Source organism: Manis pentadactyla, chromosome 2 (assembly GCF_030020395.1).
Source record: "Manis pentadactyla isolate mManPen7 chromosome 2, mManPen7.hap1, whole genome shotgun sequence".
Lineage (NCBI taxonomy): Eukaryota > Metazoa > Chordata > Mammalia > Pholidota > Manidae > Manis > Manis pentadactyla.
Genome location: NC_080020.1, coordinates 48,681,706 through 48,701,259, shown reverse-complemented (window position 1 = coordinate 48,701,259; position 19,554 = coordinate 48,681,706). Strand labels below are relative to the sequence as shown.

At 49.4% G+C, this 19,554-nt stretch overlaps 3 protein-coding genes across 4 annotated transcripts; 1 reads left to right on the top strand and 2 right to left on the bottom strand.

Annotated features, from left to right (window-relative positions):
• Positions 1-1,159: 1,159 nt before the first annotated feature.
• Positions 1,160-2,119, bottom strand: HIGD2A (HIG1 hypoxia inducible domain family member 2A). The gene is made up of 2 exons (XM_036884702.2): positions 1,944-2,119; positions 1,160-1,573 (listed from the first exon to the last, which is right to left on the bottom strand). The coding sequence occupies exons 1-2, from the start codon at positions 2,095-2,097 to the stop codon at positions 1,407-1,409; spliced, it is 321 nt and encodes a 106-aa protein (XP_036740597.2). The 5' UTR covers positions 2,098-2,119; the 3' UTR covers positions 1,160-1,406.
• On the top strand, positions 1,965-6,374 carry NOP16 (NOP16 nucleolar protein). The gene is made up of 6 exons (XM_036884701.2): positions 1,965-2,104; positions 2,235-2,478; positions 2,566-2,674; positions 3,782-3,851; positions 5,298-5,404; positions 5,968-6,374. Exons 2-6 carry the CDS (start codon positions 2,372-2,374, stop codon positions 6,109-6,111), a joined length of 537 nt encoding a protein of 178 aa, XP_036740596.1. The 5' UTR covers positions 1,965-2,104; positions 2,235-2,371; the 3' UTR covers positions 6,112-6,374.
• Positions 6,375-7,117: 743 nt separating this feature from the next.
• Positions 7,118-16,642, bottom strand: ARL10 (ADP ribosylation factor like GTPase 10). Of its 2 annotated transcripts, none has more exons than XM_036884695.2 (4): positions 16,359-16,641; positions 15,523-15,724; positions 12,477-12,652; positions 7,118-10,689 (listed from the first exon to the last, which is right to left on the bottom strand). In XM_036884695.2, the coding sequence occupies exons 1-4, from the start codon at positions 16,539-16,541 to the stop codon at positions 10,516-10,518; spliced, it is 735 nt and encodes a 244-aa protein (XP_036740590.2). In that variant the 5' UTR covers positions 16,542-16,641; the 3' UTR covers positions 7,118-10,515. The 2 variants fall into 2 exon arrangements, with proteins under 2 accessions (XP_036740590.2, XP_057347971.1); XM_057491988.1 differs by lacking the exon at positions 7,118-10,689 and adding an exon at positions 10,702-11,345 and having other exon boundaries at positions 16,359-16,642.
• Positions 16,643-19,554: the final 2,912 nt, after the last annotated feature.

Sequence of the window (19,554 nt, the reverse complement as noted above, 5' to 3'; positions counted from 1 at the left end):
GCTTCTGGAAGTTTCAGGTGTTACAAGTGCATCACTACAATCCTTTGCCTGCCCTTTATGCACGTCTGTTTTTGTGTGCAAATTTCCACTTTTTATAAGGCCTCTGGTCAGAATGGATTAGGGCCCACCTTAATGACCTCATTACCTCTATAAAGACCCTATTTCCAAATAAGGTTCACATTCTGAGGTACCAGGGTTAGGATTTCAATGTACCTTTTTTGGGGGGACACAGTACCACCAACAGTTAAAAATAGCTGCCATACTGTTTGGAAGTGCTACAGTCCTTACCGTTCCATATCCATTCCTTGAATCTGAGGCCAAGATGTACATAATGTACTGCTCTACATTCATAATCTGTGCCTTATAGCGGAGACCATGGTAGCGGCCAGATGTTTAGCTGGCCCTACTCATACACTTCTCCACTTGGAAATTTAGACTGTCAGGGAGCTCAAGAAATGGGTATGTTTTTTAATTCCCTTTTGTCTTCTAGTAGCTTGCAGCTGGTGTTGAAACTTATGGGAGTTACACAGTAAAGTTCCTGGGTCCAAATCAACACTAGAGAGCTGACCACAGACCAGGAATACCTGTTTGAGACTTTATATGAAGAACTCACTGGTTGCCGCTCTTCTAGAGTTTGCTCAGGTCCCTATCTTCATTTCTTTTTTAACCCTAAGCACCAGGTACACAAACCACTGACCAACTTTGGGGCTAGGCTCTCTCCACTCCACCAGGCTGCTTCTCAGAGCTTCAGTTTTCTGTTTGGTAAGATGCATCACGAACTAAGCCAGGATGGTCTAGATGAGTGGAGCCTCAGGTGCTCTCAAAAGGTGGGAGTGGGGAGAGGAGCAGAAGCACAGCGGAGGGCAGGGACCCCCTCTTTAGAAGTGATATAGTCCTCACTACTCCATAGCTGTTCCTCAGACAGGACCATGGCAAGGCTCATCTGAAGGAAGGTTTTCCTACTGAAAGCCTGAAAATTGTTGGAAAGATCAATTTTTTCAAGTAGCATCACTGTAGGGATTCTATTTTTAACTAGTGTCCCACATGATTGTTACCAGGAAAGATTGGGAATATTAATTAGGCTGTATGATTTCTAAGGGCCCCTGCAGTCTTTACTCTGTTTCCTCCTAAACCAAAGACCAAAAACCTTTCACCAAACTACAAGTGGATCAGAGTTTATTAGCCAGGAAGTGAAGAAGGTGAGGTACAAGTAGAAGCACGCAACACCAAACTGAACCGAACCTAAGATTCCTGAAAAATCTGTCGGCTGCATAGCTGGCCACCTCCTGCCCCACAGACATAGGGGTTCATCAGAGGAGATGAGGGAATAAGTCCGCTGGCAGGACTGGTGGGTTGCTCCTGGTGCTGGGACTGATCTCTGCAGTTTTCAAGGCCAGGTCGCAGGCTCAAGCTCTAGATTTCATAGCGGATGCAGCAAGACCCAGCAAGATGGCTGCGACAGTGAAACCCTGGGCGGCGATACGGGTTCGCATCATGAGCTGGGAGCGCTGGCTCTGACCCCGGTGGAAGCAGAAGAGGCCGTAGGTAAGGGCGGCCGCCGTGCCCAAGCAGCCTGAGGAGGGGACAAAGCAGGCGAAGGAGTGGCAGGTCTGGCAAGGACGGCACTCCGCGCTTGGGGCTCTCTCCTCCAGGGTCAAGATCTCTTTTTACCAGTAGCTGAGGTGCGAAGGGTAGAGGGTGGGGCCGAGGTGGGAGGGGTTGGTTGGGGCAGGGTACTCCGAGTTTCAGACTCCGCTTCATTCCACTCCCTGAATTCCGCCCACCTCTTACTTCAATCGGGTTCAACGCTCACCGCCCCGCCCCTTCGCCACATCTCCGGTCACTCTCGTTCCGTACCTCGCCGGCGTCCCCGGTCCTCCCCTTATTTCATTCCCCCAACATCACTGTCCTCTCGGTCTGCAGTTCCTATGGCACCTGCTTACCTATGGGTACCATTGGGTTCTCGCGAGTCTTGCGAAGGAACTTTTCCTTGAAGCTTTCCGGAGTACTGTGGACACCGGGGCTGAAGCCCTCAATGACTGGGGGCTGCGATGGTTCAAAGGGTGCCCCCGGAGTCACAGGGCCAGGAGTAGCCATGTCCCAGGTAGGAGCGGTAGGAGAAAATAAGGACGCTAAACCCCGCCTCTTGATTAGGTCATGAAGGGGGCAGGGAAAAGGACTTTGCTGAGCGTTATACGCAGGCGCAATCGCTCATTGCCTTCTGGGAGTCGTAGTAATCAGCACGGTATCGTTACGGGGAGACTACATTTCCCAAAAAGCCTGCAAAGGCTCCCGCCGGAAGGAGTCTGCTGCACGAGATCCTGGGAGTAAGAGGCACTGAGTTTGAGTTGTCCATGCTGTGGGTAGCACGATGCCCAAAGCCAAGGGAAAGACCAGGAAGCAGAAGTTCGGTTACAATGTTAACCGGAAGCGTCTGAATCGGAATGCTCGACGGAAGGCAGCGCCGCGGATCGAGTGGTGAGGGGGCCGGGATTCAGGAGGCAGGGGGCCCGACCTAGGACGGCCGGCGAGATGACGGTTCCATGATCTTTTCTTTGCCCGTAGCTCCCACATCCGACATGCCTGGGATCATGCAAAATCTGTGCGGCAGAACCTGGCCGAGATGGGGTTGGCTATGGATCCCAACAAGGCGGTGCCCCTCCGTAAGAGAAAGGTACTGCCAAGGCAGCTTCTCGGCTCCTGCCCCCTCGCCCCCGCCATACTTAGCTAGTTTCAGAATTTCAACCTATCCATTACCTCCCTCATGCCCTTCCTGGATTTGCGACTTCGTCACAGCCAACTGGGCCAGCCTACGCTGGCTCTGGTTGAGGGGCCCTTTAGGGCCTCCAGCTAGTCCATCTTCAGCACACGTTAGACTTGGGTTGGAACTTGTCCTTTCTTTCTCCACTCTTTTTTTTCTTTGAAATTAACCTGCTTGGGTTCCCTTAGCATCTCAGTGGTATTTTACAAAATTTATATTTTCTGCCCTTAACTTCCCAGGACTCTCCAGAGTTTGGGATCTTTACTTACTGCTCCTTATACCTCCTCTGAACCATCCAATCATTCTTGGTCTGAGGCTTCCCTAGGGCTCCTTTCAAAAGTAGCACCATTTTTCACCCAGTGACTCCTTTCCAGCTTTATTTTAATTCATAGTACTTGTAAATACTTGATAGTATATTAAATATATGCTTATTTGTTTATTGTCTATGCCTGTTTTCCCAACATAATCTCCTTGGGGACAAGGACTTTGTGTTTTGTTCACTGCTAAATCCCCAGTGGTGCTTTGGATGTGACTAGTGCTCAGTAAATAGGTAACCTAATGAATGGGCTGCTCATTGAATTTGCCCCGTTGGCTTTAGGCAAATTTCCTTTGATCCCTTCCTGCCAGAGGAAAATGGCATTACTGTTTCTTGGACAAATGTGAAGATATAGCCAAGCACTGTCAGGTTTGTCTTCCCCATACAGGAAATACCTGACATCTCCCCCTCATTGTAAATTACAAAGTGCTTTCATGTGCATTTTTTCATTCAATTAGCATACAGTGAAGTGAGGCACGCAAGGGGTATTATGCCCATTTTATAGATAGGCCCAGAAAGGTGAATTACTTGCTTGAGTCCCTTTTGGGAACTATGAAGGAAGCCTCCAGGTCATCTATCCCTGCTTGACAGTTGTGTAGGGATTCTCATGGTAATGCAGTTGTGGGATAGGCAGGAGTCTCTAGAATTTTCCCTCATCCAGGATGGTTCCTTTGTCTACTGGTCTCACGGCCTTTCTTCTGCAGATGAAGGCCATGGAAGTGGACACAGAGGAGAGGGCTAAGGATCTTGTGCGGAAGCCCTATGTGCTAAAAGGTGGGTGTTGGCTAGATTCCTCTAGGTCGCCATCCTGCACTTACAGGGCCAGAAAGGGCCCTGAGATGTCCTCATTTCACAGATGGAGAAACCGAGATTCAGAGGGAAGAAAGGAGTTTGTCTGGGGTTCACAGAATTAGGAATGTCCCTGGCTGAGACATTTTCAGTCTTCTGACTAAACTCAAGTGTGTAAAGTGAGGTTGGAGATGTTCAGGGAGGATGTACCTAGGTGCCTGAGAGCGTAGAAAAAAGACCACTAAGTCTCAGGCCTGTGTTCAGATTTACATAATTTTAGAGATTATACCATCTCATTTTATCTTCCCAATGATAAAATTTCATGTATAGTAAGGCTATAGAGACTGAAATTAAAACAGAAGAGAGTAAATTCTGCAGGGAAATAAATATACCCTGGAATTGTCCATCCATTCTTCCTTTTACATGTCTATGATTTTTAACAGTTCTCCTGAAGGTAAAAGGATTTGAATGGACAGTCTTTTGATATAGAATTCTTTGAGTTACTGTCTTTAGTTTATCTCAGTGATTCTCATAAGAATTAATGCACAGGATTACATATACAAAATCTTGTGTACTTTAGTGAAAACTAAATTTTAAGGTCAACTTTTCATTCTTTATAAACATTTTTTTAATTGTAAAAAAAATTCCATAAAGCTTAACATAATCATTTTGAAACATATGATTCAGTGGTGTTAAGAATATTCATATAGTCATGCAACAGATCTCCAAAACCTCTTCATCTTCAAAACTGAAACTCTGTACCCATTAAACAACTCCCCATTTTCCCTTCCCGTAGCTACTGACTATGAAATCAAAGATAATTTTGACTATGAACAATTTTAGTATGTAACCCCTCGTAAGATTTGACGATCTCATTTCCATGAGTAACCTTTCTGTCTTTATAGATGAGAAATGAAGGATGTTTGTCCAGCTGTTTAAAAAGTGAAGCCGTGATTGGCTCCCTGCTTGGCTTTTCCTTGGAGCAGAGGTGCCTGGGCCCAGCCTCAGGCCCTAGTTCCTGCAGCCTTAGTTCTCATTCATTCACACCTTTTCATTTTCACATATTGTAATATAAGAGTTTATCAGAGAGTTTTAGAGCTGGAAGGGAGTCCTGCCCTCTAACAGACAGTGCATATTAACCTCTGTCTCCAGGACTTGGCACTCAGTAGAGGTTATATGGTGCCTGCGTTTTGCCCATCCGAGGCCCAAAGGTTTGCCTTTCAGGTAGTTGCCACGCTGATAGATGATTGTGTCCTAGGCAGAGCCTGGGATCTGAGGGGCTGAAGAGGAAGGTTCTGGCACTGGAGAGGCAAAGCCCATCAGATACCTGGTGTAGCAACTCTGGGTTTGGGATTGGGCTAAGGGGTGACTGGGCAATTCAGTGCAGAAGGCTAAGCCTCATTCCCACTCTCCTTGCTTCTCTCATCCCAGACCTGGAGGCAGAAGCCAGCCTCCCAGAAAAGAAAGGAAATACACTGTCACGGGATCTCATTGACTACGTCCGCTACATGGTGGAGAACCATGGGGAGGACTATAAGGTGAGTGGCTCAGGCCTGGCAGAAGAACCATTTGGGCCCACTGGGAAGGCACCCCAGAAGATTTGGGTTCTGATGTGTTTGCCTGGTGCCAATTTCCTGAGACCGAGTGGAAAGAAAGGGAGGAAAGAGAGACCTTAGGAAATGGATCCATTTGACATATGGCTGTGATAGATTGCATGGCCTATGGTTCATATCCCACTCACAGACAATATTTTGCTTGCATGGTATTTTTAAGGACCTTGAACTAGTTGCAATTTTGATTATGGGAGGTTTCAAAAAAAAAAACTGTATTTTTGGCTTTTAAAAATCAAAAGATTTGGCTGAGCCCACTTGCTCAGGTGGGATCATTTGCCTGTAGATGGAACATGAGCTGCTCAGCTGGCTCCAGGCATCTCCTGCCTGGTTTCTCTGCATTTGTACCTCCTTTCCCCACATATACCATGGTTTTTGAAGTGAGGAATCTGAACTTTATGGACAGGAAGTGGCTTGTCCGTGTCAGGCAGAGCTAGGATTTGAACCTTTGCCTGTCCTGTACTCCTCAAGTGGCCCTTCTCCCTTTTTAGGCTATGGCCCGTGATGAGAAGAACTACTATCAAGATACCCCAAAACAGATTCGGAATAAGATCAACGTCTATAAGCGATTTTACCCAGTGGAGTGGCAAGCCTTCATTGATTCTTTGCAGAAGAATAAGATGGAGGTTGAGTGATAGGTTTATGGTTTCTTCCTGCACCAGAGAAGCTCAAGCCAGGGTTTAAGGCAAGGAGGGGCATGTGGCTACAGATGAGCCTGGCCACATACCATGGAATTAAAAGGTTAAACAACACACTCTTATTCCCACACTTCCCTCTCTGGGAAGGATCTCCCCCTGAGGCTCCAGTATATATTCTCCTGGGGGTTCTGGGAAAAGCCAGAACCTGCAGAGTGGGTAGTTTGAATGTAGTCTGTACATAATAAAACAAAGGTCTTTTACTTCTGTGATGGTTATGCATTTGCCCCTCCCAGCCAATCCCTGGGGCTGCCCCAGCAAAATCCAACTCAGCAAGCGCAGGGAGGCCATCCAATCCAGCTTTTCTGTCTTGGTTTCCTGCACAGCATTAACCCTTCTACAGAAGTCTGCTGGGAACCCTGAGCTACTTGGAAGGTGTCTGCCTTGCCAGCACTAGCCCTACCCCTGGGCTGGTGGCCGGGGGCCTGGTGTTGGCTCAACTGAGAGTGAGGAGCTGTATAGCTGCCTCTTGGTCTGTCTCTGCTCATCTTCAGATTGCTTGCTCTGAATGGGACTCTGGGCCTCCAAAACCTGCTTTCTGAGACTGGTGAACTGCTGAGTACCACTCTGCTGTGTACTAAGTACTGGGCTCTGCACTGCGTAGACATTCTCTGGGGCTAGGCCTGTCTGATTCAGTGGTGTGTGGGGAGGTGATGACTGTCATGTAACAGCATCACAGGCAGGGCATGGGATAGGCACTAGGCATTTTCTTAAGAACCCCCAAGGAGTGGGAAAATGGTTTGGATACCTCTGAAAAGGTACTGAGTTAGGCCAAAGACTTCGTAGCCAACCCACCCCTATGTGGGCTTAAGGGCCAGGGAACTGGGACTTGCTGTTGGATGATTTATTGTGTCATGGGAAGTGTTCTGGGACCACCTCCAAAGCTGCCCCTCACCGGGACTGTAAGCACCCAGCATATACTCAAAAACCACAGTTCAAATGAAACCACATTTGAGTTTTTGGCATTTATTGTGTAGCTCAAACAGCTGCTGACATTCCATTTTATGCAGTTTGTCCTTGGCTACCCTGTGGGTCTGGGTTCACAGGGCATGTGCTGCAACACAAGGCCCCTTCATTTCCATATCTTTGATGGGAATCCTCCCCTTGTTCCCAATGGGCTCACCTTCCAGAGACAGCAGGTGAAAGGTTGAGAGTCTCCTTTTCATAGCTACTAGAAAAGACTTAAAAAATTTGTAAGCCAGCAACATGAGAGGCACACTGCTCAGACTGTTCCAGGTCCTGGGGCAGCTGAGTGGTGACAGACACCATGCAAGTTTCAGCAGCTGGTTTGAAATGCTGGCTATTGCTGCTAAACTAGCATAGGAACAACAAAATGTTTTCCAAATACAAGTAGAAATGTTTGGAGAATCTGGTGTTTCACTCCAGCAGATAGGTAAGAGGAGCCCCTCTCTGTGGACGATAGGGACGCCATAATGGACAGGTTTCACACAGCCTTACGTTTGGGTACCACTGTCAGTGTAGGCTTACAACCACAGTTCTGGGTACCAAGAGGTAGCAGAGGAGGCTTCTTGGATGGTCAGCCAGTCCAAGGTGGTGGTCCCAGCAGCCTCGAGCACTCTTGCCCAGACCATCCGCATGTACAAACTCTGGGCCAGGCTGGCCTCAAAGAGATAGCAACAGGCCAGAGAGTAGAAAACCAGAAGCCACAGTTTTATTAAGTAATTAAGAACAGAAGCCCTCAGTGCCAGGGTGAATGATCCAGGCACAGGTTTAACAGGCAGGTAGAGGTGAGGCTTCTCTTATGTGTGGAGTGGACACTGTCCAGTCAGTGCCCATGTGCTCTCACATCCAGAGCCTTCCCTCTGGCACTTTTGTTAGGATATTAGAATATGAAAGCTGCCCTGACATTTAAGCTTGTTCCCAAGCTTGGGTAGGCTGGGTGCTGTAGAGCCAGGGCAGTGGAGGGAACAGTGTCACCTAAGCTAGCTCAGGGACCTCAGATGAACAGCTCCAGGTAACTTGGTTCCCAAGAACAGGTGATCTGGGCGCTAGAACCAGTCACACTGAGGAGGAACTGGGTGAGTACCACTAGGCCAGGCAGATAGCTGTTCATGAGAGGCCTATTCCCCTTTGCCCAGTCTAGTTTTGGCAGAAACCAGAGCAGATGAGCACTGTTAGCATTGCTTCAGGGACAGGTCAGCAGCCCCACCAGAGTGCAGCTGTGAGCTGCAAATGTGAGGCACCCTCAGGGGCCCATAGAACATCTACATCCTGCACAAGTTACCAGAGAGGGTGGCTGGCACTCTGGACCTTCAGTGCCCCTCAGTGGTGTGTGCCTGACATGCCACTAGGACCTGAGAGGGTCTTTAAAAGTTGCTCAAAGATAGTTAAACTCTTCAAGCTCACTTCCCCCCCACTGGGGATTTTAAAAACTGTACTACATAATGTTACTCATTATACCAAAGGCGGCTCTTAATTAGGACACGGTGTCCTCTTCAACAATGCTGGTTTCAAAGGTAACATTTAAGCACTGGAGAACATGGTGGAGTTCATAGAACAAAGTAGTTTCTCAATCTAATAGCAAAATGAGAAGTTGCCAGCACAATTTCAGAGGCTACCCAAACCCAGGTCATTCCTTAAATATTCAAAATAAAAGACAAATCATTTCTTAATGCAGAAAGTTGATGAGCATCTCAAAGAACAGTGATTCTATTCTGATACGCCCACAGCGTGAGAGCACAGCTGCTACCCCTCCATTATAACGCTCACTTCTATACTTTGGGAGCTTCCCACCACAGCTGCTCTCCTGCGCCTCTTCTCGCATAGGCCATAGCATGGAACTGAAGCACACTGAGGAAATGCCAAATGAAACAAAGGCACATAATCACTATTCTCAATCACAAAGCAAACTGAGCTGGATATTTCCTTTAAAAAAAAGTCCATTTTTGGATGTTGATTATTCAGTGGCCCCTGACAGACAAAAGGCTCCTTTTGCCTGCAGTGAAGAAAAATGTTAATACAGAGACAGTCCTTAAAGTACTGGCTGATCACAGAAAACAGAAGAATCATGGAATGTACACCGAAGAGAACAGCAGACGTTCTGTCCAACTTAGCTTTAGCTGGGGAATCAATAGCTACAGAAAGGCTGAGTGATGTACCCAAGGCCCCCATTTGGGCTGGTCTGCCAACTCCCATTTCTTTTTACTTGGATTTACATGACCGAAATTTCTTCTACACAGCACGGGTTTGGGCCAAGTGGTAGAGTTTATGTGTGTGTAGATCAATGTGAAGTATATCAATTATAGCTGCAAAGGGTGGGAGTAAGCTAGAGCTCTGTTTCCAGTAACATGTGGAGGTTATCACATTGTCATTCATGATTCCAGTTATTTCCTCAGAGATCCAAATTTTCTGTGACATTTGTCTGGGGTTTTGATTAACAGCACCTAGAAACAGAACCTAAAATTTCAGCCTGTTCCTTTCATAAATAAATAAATAATTCAAACAGTTCTGAGGCCAACGCCCAGCTCCAGCTGAGTCTTCTGCCCAGGGACACAGGTTCCTTCCTTCCCCAGACTTATGTAAACATGGGCATGGCAGTTAGTGCAAGAGCAGCAGTTCTGTCTCCACACTGGGGGAAAGTCCAGTTTTACTGATTAGGGGCTGAATAACACTTATTCCGTAGTTAACAGAGGATGGCCACCCAGGCCCCGGCTTTGGGGGAAAGCAGGGAGTTTTCAGAAGGCTCCTTGCTAGGACCTCCAAGTTTGTTCTAGCACTTAACAGGGCTGGGAAATGCATCTTCAATTGAGAAAAACTGCAGAAATCACCTCCCTTTAAAAACGATGGCCCTGGGGCCAAAGAGGCCGAGACGACACAAGGCCATGAGCCAGCTGAGCAGAGCTGGGGCTGGAGAACACTGTGGGCCTGGGAGCCAGGGCTCATTACATACTGCCCAGAACCTGCCCTCAAGAAAGAGGCATGAAGTTACCAAGAGGGAACAGTTTAGACGGGGTACTCCTGACACTTACACTGGTCCTCAGGCACTGGGTCCTGCAGGGAAGAGAGAGCTGAGCTCCTGAGCATCTCACAGTACAGGTCAGAGGAGGGTGCCTTCACTAATGAAAGCTGGATCCACTTCCGGCCTGGACTGAGCCAGACACTGTCATCTCCCACCCTCTGCCTCATTCACTTTTCAACTTCAGCCTTATGGCCACCTCACCAGGAAGGTTTCTGTACAGTTCTTGGCCTTGCTCAGGCCCTGCTTAGAGAGGGCAAGGAGGAGAGAAGGGAAACGCTGCCATGTGGCTCCTGTCTCAGGCCGTCTGGCGAAGAGGCAGCAGAGCCAGGGACTCCAGGGCTGGGTGGTGAGCAGGGGGTGCGGGCCTAGGAGAGAAGCTCTAAGAGCAGTCTCCAGATATGCACAGTCCCAGGGTTTTCAAAGCCGGGTCCTGCAGGGGCAACACTGGCTGCCAAGAGGAAAACTTCCCGCTGGCTATCGACAGTCTGCAGGCCCAGCTCCTGCTGCAGCTCCACCATACTTATGGCTTCACTCAGGTCCTGGGATGAAACAAAGACGGGTTAGAAGAGAGCCAGCAGTGTTTCCTAACTCCCACCTTTGTCATCCCTGGAATGAATTGTTCTTTGGCTATCCTGGGGAACACTGGGGCCTAAGTTCCCAGAAGTGGCCTTTGGGCCCCTTGGTAAACTCTCTTCATCTCTGACTTGCCTTTGTTCTAACCTCTTTTCATCCCATCATCAGCTACTGTAATAAGGAGCAGTACTCCCTGTAAGTTGAGCATAGTGACAGGTACTTAGTCTTACTTGATTCTCACAGCCTGTACTTCACTGATGAGGAGAGTTGGCTCAGGGAGGTGAAGTCATTTAGCCAAGGAAACACTGACGAGTGGGCCAAGTCAGGTTTCAAACTAAGGTTGGTTTGATGACCAAGCTTATGATCTTATAGAAATCCTAGCTCAGCTTCCCAAACTCAATAGTGGAGAGGTCTGACTAGGATAACTTCCAGACAAGGACCTTACCATCTCCAGCCTCCTCCTCCTAGACACTGGCTGAACAAAAACAGATGTCACTACAGAGCATGGCTGGTAAGAGTTCATTTTAATTTCAATGCTGGCCCAAGATTAAATTGATTGTTCTTGGAGCAGTTCGTAGAATGCTGGGAGCCTTAGGTTCCACCTCCTGTAGGCTCAAATTTGCTGTAAATTATAAATAGGATTATGATATAACTCATTATCCAAACCAGGGTACTTTTGAGACTTAAAGTGGGCACTCTTAATAATTATACCAGAACAGACTAAATGAGGACTGCCCCAAGCAGACCAGAACATATAATCACCTATTTATAAGTGATTGTTGAGTATTTCCTGATAGGCAGGGAGAATCTGAGGTCAAAGATGTATAGTCTCTGTCCAAGTCAGGTTGGGGACATGTCCCATGGATCTTAGGAACATGGCCACAGGCCACAGGAAATATGATAGCACTCTGTACTGTGGCAGTTTCACCTGGAATTGAGAATGGTGTTTTAGGTCTGTGATGCTGAGGGTGCCCAAGGCAGCTCTCTGCGTCCAAGAGAGGTAGAGTGTAGTGGATAATAGGAACTTGGAGTAAGTTCTGAGTTCAAATCCTGCCTTTGCCACATACCAGCTGTAATTCTGGGCATTCTGGGGTAACAGCAAGACCTGTCATGGGGTTTTTGTGGGTCTGAAGTGAGGTCACAATTGTCAGGTGCTTGACACTGTGCCTGGCACTGTAAGCCCACGGTAAATGTTAGTTATTATTGTTATTTAATCTGTTCAGTTTCTCATTGCTTCCCAGCTTTAGTTTTGTGATCTATAGGCAGAAGTGGCAAGGACATAGCAGGGCGGAGAAGGCATAGGTTTTGGAGTTAAACATCCTAATTCCATTATTTTCAAGGTACACAACCTTGGAGAGATTATAGGATCTCTTGAGCTTCAGATTCCCCACCTGTAAAATGTATCCCATACCTTGTAGTGTCAGTAGAAGCATAATATGAAAATGTCATTCAAAGCATATGAATAGCAGCATAATATAAAATGTCATAATGCACAGTGTCACTCAAAACCACACCTGATACATGTGTATACTTAATTTTTTCTTATTTCTCCAGGATGACAGATGACAGGAAGGCAAAGAGGAAGGCAGACAGGATGAGGACTAGGGATGAAGAGTGAGCACAGGCAGAAAAAGTAGGGGGCAGGATCTCAACCAAGTGCTCCAGGTCAGCCCCTCACCAGTGCTTCCTGCCCCTGCCCAGGCATCTGTGGATCAAGCCTGACTGGCCTGGGCCAGCCTCCCATGGCCCTCACCTGCTTGTTGGCCACCACGACAACAGGCAGATCAGGGTCTTTGTCCAGCAGCTTGTGCAGCTCCTGCCGAGCCCAGGGCAGCCGCAGACGGTCAGCCGAGTCCACCATGAACACCAGCACATCCACTTCATTTACAAACTCTTTCCAGTAGAAGCGCAGGTTCTGGCTGCCACCGACTGAGGAGAGGCCAGGGGCTAGCTCAGAGCCTCCCTGGGCCCTGGCTTTCTATATATAGTCCCCACCCCACCCCACCCCACTTCCAGTGTCCCACAGTTCTACCAGCCAGGAGCAAGGAAAAGACCACAGGATCCAGAGCCTATGAGGCCTGAGCTTAGCTCTAGTTCTGACGCTGGGTCTCCCTGGATAAGTTGCTACCTTCTAGCATCAGTTTCCTACTCATGAACTTACCTAAAAGGTTGCAGAAAAACCCAAAGGTACCATATGCAGCACACCTTTCACTTGACTTGCATATGGTAGAAGCTCAATAAGTAGGACTCTCCAGTTCCTTCTCCTGGGCTGTCCTTCCTCCTGCCAATTCCTAGCTTCCTCTCAGGTCAGTGGTGGCTGTGGTCAGAAGCCAGGACTCCCTGCCCTGCCTGAGCACAGCCCTTCTCCATTCAGTTTCTCTTGTTTAGTCTGTTCACCCCATTTTCCTTCCTTGGGAATGCCATATGCAGTCCTAGCACCGCCTGGCTGCCCATGTGGTGTCCTCAGCCTGCACTGCCTTCCGGTTCCTCTTCGTCCCTCTGCACAGTCCCTGTTGGTCACCCTGCATCCTAGTGTTTCTGGTTATACTTCTGGCACTTGTGGATTCTAAGCTCTTTGAATTAGAGCCATTTACCTCTGGATCCCCCCCAAAGCCCTCAGCACAATGCCTGGCACATAGCAGGCACTCAACAAGTATTTACTGAGTGCTTACTAGGTGCCAAGCACTGACCTGGGTGCTGGAGATTCAGAGGTGAGCAAGGCAGGCAGGGGCCCTGCTCTCAAGGAGCTCCCTCTGTAACTAGGACGGATACAACAATAAAAGATGAACACATTTCAGAAAGGAAGGAAATGAAACAGAAAAAGGGAAAGTGGATGGAGGGGTGGCTCTGAATTTGGTGGTCTGGGAAAGTCTCCCCACGGAAGGGGCATGTGAGCTGAGCTTAGGACGATGAGAAGGAGCAAGCATGGGAAGAGGCAGAAGAAAGCATTACAGGCAGAGGGAAGAGGAAGCTCGATGTGTTTGGAAAACAGAAGGTGGCCAGGGTGACTGAGGCACAGCCAGAGAATGAGAAGAGGAAGCCATGACCCTCAAGGCTGGTCAGGACCAGACCATATGCCCTGTAAGGCTCACAGTGAGGCTTAAAGGTTTTAAGCAAGAGTGACATAATATGACATTGGTTTCTGAAAGATACCACTGGCTGACCCTGGGAACAGGAGTGAAAGCAGTAAGATCAATAAGGAGATTATTGTAGTACTGAGAAACTGGATGGTGGCTTGGTTCAAGCAGGCCATGGTGGAGGTGGGGAGAGGTGGACAGATGTAGAATCTGGTGGAGGATAAAACTGACAGAACTAGCTAGTAAAATGGAATAGGAGGTTGGGGGAAGGGAACAGGCATCAGAGACCCACAAAGGGCCCTCTGTTGGCAGGGCTCCAGTCCAGGCATTGTAGGAGACCACAGTGAAGTCAGCGTTGTGGGAGGGGGAAAACCCCAGGTACTGAATGAGAGATCCAGATTTGAATCCACACTGAGTGACCCAGTTGAGCCTGGACTGTTACCAGTCAGACCTGTGGGTAACATGAAACACCAACCTCTTTCTCCCAGGGTTAAGGAGGTGGGAATTGTCACTGCCAGATAGAGTGGGCTTCAAGTGCAGGACACCCACTTGGCTTTTCTCTGTCTCTAGTACAAGAGAGGGAAACGGGAAAGCTTGTTGAAAGGACTGAATCCCAGGCAAAATGGAGTGTTTGCTACAATCAGGGAGGAAAGATGTAGCCAGGACAGGCTGGCAGGCAAGTGCCTGAGACCAGAGGAACCTGACCCGCTCAGGTCAACAGCCAGGTCCTCAGAGTCTGATCTCACCCACTCAGACTTATGGTCTGAGTCTTACGGTCTTAGTTCTTTGACTGGCTGTAAGTCCACCTGTTCTTCTTCACTAAGTCTGTGGCTGGACATGGTGGCTAAGTACTGCTGCTCTCTTAATACCTCTCTAACATCCTCTCCTGGGATCCCAAGATGTGTAACACTGAGCATGGGGGGCTGCTCAGAAGCTCTCTGATCATTTATTCAATAAGCTCTCCCAGGAACTTGCTTAGGGCTGGGCTCTAGGGGCCAGAGCTCTATCACACAGGTCTGTGCCCCGATGCCTAGTCAGGGACACAGGCTGGTTTGATTTGTAGCAAATAACTGCAGCAAAAGGGAAGCCCAGAGGAGGAGCCCTTAGCCTAGCCTGGGGGTCTGAGAAGGTTTCATAGGGATATCACGTTTGACCTAAATCTGTATGAATAGCAGTTTATCAAGGGAGGAAGGGCTTTGTGGACTGATGGAACAGTGCAAGCAAAGGGTAGAAGAAAAGAAAGAATATAGTAAGTACCCTTCAAAAATGTAGCATGGTGCTTGACATGGAGAGCCTAGAATTAGACAGTCTGCATTAGCACACTGGCAAGCTGGGTGAGTTTAGATAAATTAACTTGCAGGGCCTCAGTTTCCTCATGTATGTATCAAGCGGCATTAACTATTTCCAGTTTGGTGGAGTTGTTGGGGGAATGCCTGTTACATTACTTAAGCAATGCCTGTCAAGCCCAAGGCATACAGATGACTAGTTCTTAGTATCTCGGTGTTAGGCATGTGGGCCTCAGCAGGGTGAGGGACAGCCCGTGACCAGGCTGTAGCTGCCTGACATGAAGAGCCCTATGTCCCAGGGAGGCTGGGAAGGATTTCATACAGGGGCATGTCCTACTTAGATACACATTTTCGAGCCACTCCCTGGCAAAGAGCCCCGGCTTGGCTCCAGTTGAGGAGATGGAGAGATGGTGTGTATATGGGGGTGTCTGCTCACTCTCTAGGAGGTCCACCTCGAAGTCCTTGGTAGGCAGCCTGACGGAGTTGAAGCCCCAGGTGGGGATGTGGCCTTCCAGTGGTGGCTTCCCGGATAGGACGCGCAGGAAAGTGCTCTTTCCTGAGCCATCCAGCCCCAGCACCAGCACCTCGCGCTGCTCCAACTCCTCCAACGTCGGCTCTCCGTCCTCCTCATCCTCGGGCTGCGGGGCACATGTCAAGCTGCGGCAGGCATCCTCCCACCTGGCCTCCCCGAAGGAACATCGAAGGCACCAAAGCGCACATCCCCGCCCAGGCAGGCACGGTCTGGTGCAGTAGGATGAGGCTGCCTTTGGAATACTGAATCCCAAACGCTGTTCACTTGGCTTTCCCTCAGTAACCTCAGCCACATTTCTTTCGCTCGCGGAGCCTCCTCCTCCTCAGACTAACATTACCCACATCCCAGGGGCGCAGGGACCGCCGCGGGGGTGGACATAGTACCCAGGGGCCAGCCCGCGGGCGAAGTGGGCGGAGGACCTCTCCCGGTATCCCCGGGCCGCGCGCATAGCGCAGGCGCCGGGAGAGCGCTGGCTGGAAGCGGTGGGGTCCCGACGTCGGTCGCGGGCCGCGCCCTCGGAGCTCCAGCACCCGCGAGGAAGCGAGTTCCGAGGCGGCACCGCCTACCCCCCATAAACGCCCACCCATGCCTTGGTTCCGAGACTCTCGGCTGCCCGCCACGCGTTCACCAGCGCCGAGCCCGCGGCGCCAAGTCCCCACCCGGGTGCTGCGGGCACTCAGGGTGGCACTCACACCCCTCGGCTGCACGCGCGAAGGCGCAGACCCCGGCCCGGCACTCACGTCCCACTCGTCCCACTCGGGCAGGTGGGCAGGCTCCGCGCCCCACCAGGCCTCGCTCTGGTCCCAGCGCCGCTCCCGTCCGCGGCCGAAGTAGGTCTTCCAGAGGATGAAGAGCACCGAGCCGAGCACGGCCGCGGCGCCGCCCAGCGCCAGCACCAAGGGGCTCAGCGGCCGCGGCGCCATCGGGCCGGGCGACGGGCGACGGCCACGCTGCACAGGCCAGCCGAAGATGGCCCCGCTGCGACTGCCGCGGCCGCACCCACCTACTCAGCCCCAATCCCCGCACTACAAACCCCACAATGCACCGCTGCTACCGCGACAAGCCGCCGGCGTCCCTGCTGCGGGAGTGGGGGCGTCCGCCGAAGCGCGGGGACCTTCCTCTCCCAATGCGAGGAGCAGTAGGCTGATACCTCTGCAGGACCGGAGTAGGTGGTATTGGCCTCTACCAAACACTTAGGTGCCACGGAGTTAGCTCACGGCTGTTCTCGGTTTCCCTTTAAAACGGTGTCCCGTGGAGGGGAAAACCGAGTCCCAGGTCGCACTTTAGTACATTGGTGCAGCCTGCGCTCAAACCCAACCGACTAGTTTACTGGGCATACCTCAAGACCTCAGGGAGGAAATTGAGGCAAGACTCCCGGGATTATCCGGCTTTGTAGTGGCAGAGCGGGACTGGAACCCGGGTTCCTGACTTTGTACTCTGTACCTTTCCTTGGCCGCTTCCCGGACCAGGGCCAGAAATAAGTGGTTAGACCTGACCACCTTGTACTCCCCCTGACCCCCGGTGATTGCCGAGGTTTCCAGGTGTAGTGCGAGGAGGAGCAGGAGAACTGACCAGAGGTACCTAAGAGGAGGACCACCTGAGGGGCTGTGGGGTGAACGGGTGTGTTTTTACTGTAAGCCACCCCAAGCCAGCTTGTAGACCAGGAGGGAGCCAGCTCTTTCTAGTCACCCGTCACCCACAGGTATGCTCAGATCTCTCATGTCCAGGAAACTGGCTTCCCGCCTTTGGTTACTACCTCTCCTTTCCATTTCAACCCCACTTCTGGATAATGTGTATTTCTTATTCCTTACCCCACCCACCTAGCAAAACTGTTCTCATCTGGGTCTGTAGCAAACCCTTTGTTAGTAATCTGTTGGTAACATTTTAGGTCTTATCTTGCTTAACCTCTTGTCATCATTTAACACTTCAGTGTCAGGGTCTTAGCAGGTGCCTTAGTCTTCTTGGGCTACCATAACAAAATACCACAGACTGGGTGAAAACAACAGGAATTTATTTCTCACCATTCAGGAGGTTAGGAAGTCCAAGATCAAGGTAAGGGCCCTCTTCCTAGCTACCTTCTCACATGGCAGAGATAGAAAGTTCTGGTCTCTGTTCCTATAAGGACACCAATCCCATGATGGGGCCCCACCCTCATGACTTCATCTAAACTTAATTACTCCCAAAGCTCCCATCTCCAAATATGATATTGTGGGGAGAGCCTCTACATATGAATTTTGGAGGGTATATAACCAGTGAATAACAGCTGATTAATAAAAATACTTCCTCTCCCAAAGCTTAGAACTAAGGAAGTAAGACAAAGTAGATAGTCAAATGGAGAAAAAATTGTCATCTTTGTTGTCAATTGGAGAAAGTGGCTTAGATGTGGAGCCGAAATAGAGTGGCTAATACTTTCCCCTGAAACAGACTGCTTACCAGGTCAGTGACACAACAAATCAAGCAAGGACAGGAGTAGTATTAAGAATAATAACAGCCAGTAGAGACATAGGCACTAAACAGTCAGAAATGGGTATATACTGAAATCAGAACAGAAACTGTCCAGTGGAGCACCTGCTGAACTTACAGGGCCAGGCCCCTCTCCAGGAGACGGACAGCAACCCACCCTCTCTGCAGATGGGCAGAGCCAGGAGGAGAGCCCAGATGCAGCTGGGTTAGCATGCTCACTGCCTTCTCCCAAATTCTCCATTCAAAGGCATCACTGCTCCGGGGAGAGGTGAATGAATCTTGGGGAGAGAGCCTAAGAGTATGAATCCAATCCTGTGTTTCAAACTGTGATTACAGACCATTAGTGAATTGGGAAATCAATTTATTGGGTAGCAACTATGTTTTTTTACTGTAAAAATGAAGATAACAGCATTTCGTGGAACTTACTTTAAATGTGTGTGTGTGTGTGTCCCTGATTGAGGATTCCACTGGTTATATCATGTACTATGCTGTCCAGAGGTAGCCAGCCTGACAACACTGGCTCAACCTTTTGCTTTTCAGTTATTTATACTTGATGCTTTTTAGGAAAATTTCTCAACTTGATTTTCATATTTGCTTACTTGGTCTTTGGCTATATCCACACTCCTATTCACCCCAGCTTTTGGGGTTTTTATTTCATCTGCAACATTTTTCATATCTGGTTCTATAGTTGGTTCTTTATGATTTCTTGTTCCCCCTTCCTATATCCAAAATTCTCCCTTTCCTCTTTTGGAATGTTATTTTAATGTTTATTCTCAGTTCCTGTCCTGCCTTCTTCATTAACTCTGCTATGTCTGGATAAGGTCGTCCTGTAAGTTGTCTTTTCTTGTTGGGTGTGTGTCCTTCGGCATCCCTTATCTGTCCCTGTGAGCTCCTATTTCCTTGGGGCCAGAACTGAGTGCCTGGGGAAGGGAACAAAGCCCAAGTGTAGCTTGTTTTTCTGGTGAGTTGTGAAGAAGACCGGTGTACAGTCTACACCCTCTGGTTTGCACTGTCCTGAGCAGACAACTGCATCCCTGGGGAATTTCCATACATCCTTCTCTGTTCAGGTGAGACTCTTACTAGAAGCTGCCACCCACAGTTGCCATAACCTAGTGCCTTTGGTACAGGGAGGGGAAGAGGAGTGGTGGAAGAGAGGCTGCTAAGGTGAAGGCCAGTTCACTGCCTAGTAGTTTGTTACTGACTCCCCAACCTGGAGGCTCTAAGCCACCTCCACCAAGCCAATGTCTTCTCAGCCTTTGGTAATGGTGTGACCACAGTGATGGCCAAGGTCTGCCCAGGGCAAGGTGGGGAAGAGGAAAGAGTACATCTATTTGAAACTCTAAAGGGGCCTATTCCCATCTTGGAGCTCTGTCCTCTCTTGCGCGGGGCTGTTATCCACACCCAAGGCCAGCCCTCTTCTGGTAGCCATAGGGCTAGTCTCTCAGCTCTGCCAATGTCCCTTTGACTCTCAGG

Coding starts and splice junctions, on each gene's coding strand:
- HIGD2A (XM_036884702.2), bottom strand. CDS start 2,097: ATGGCTACTCCTGGCCCTGTGACTCCGGGGGCACCCTTTGAACCATCG. Junction 1,574..1,943: donor GAACCCAATGGTACCCATAG/GTAAGCAGGTGC, acceptor TCCCCTCCTCAG/GCTGCTTGGGCACGGCGGCC.
- ARL10 (XM_036884695.2), bottom strand. CDS start 16,541: ATGGCGCCGCGGCCGCTGAGCCCCTTGGTGCTGGCGCTGGGCGGCGCC. Junction 15,725..16,358: donor CCGAGTGGGACGAGTGGGAC/GTGAGTGCCGGG, acceptor TGTGCCCCGCAG/CCCGAGGATGAGGAGGACGG. Junction 10,690..12,476: donor TCGTGGTGGCCAACAAGCAG/GTGAGGGCCATG, acceptor GTTTCATCCCAG/GACCTGAGTGAAGCCATAAG.
- NOP16 (XM_036884701.2), top strand. CDS start 2,372: ATGCCCAAAGCCAAGGGAAAGACCAGGAAGCAGAAGTTCGGTTACAAT. Junction 2,675..3,781: donor TGCCCCTCCGTAAGAGAAAG/GTACTGCCAAGG, acceptor TTTCTTCTGCAG/ATGAAGGCCATGGAAGTGGA. Junction 5,405..5,967: donor ACCATGGGGAGGACTATAAG/GTGAGTGGCTCA, acceptor CTCCCTTTTTAG/GCTATGGCCCGTGATGAGAA.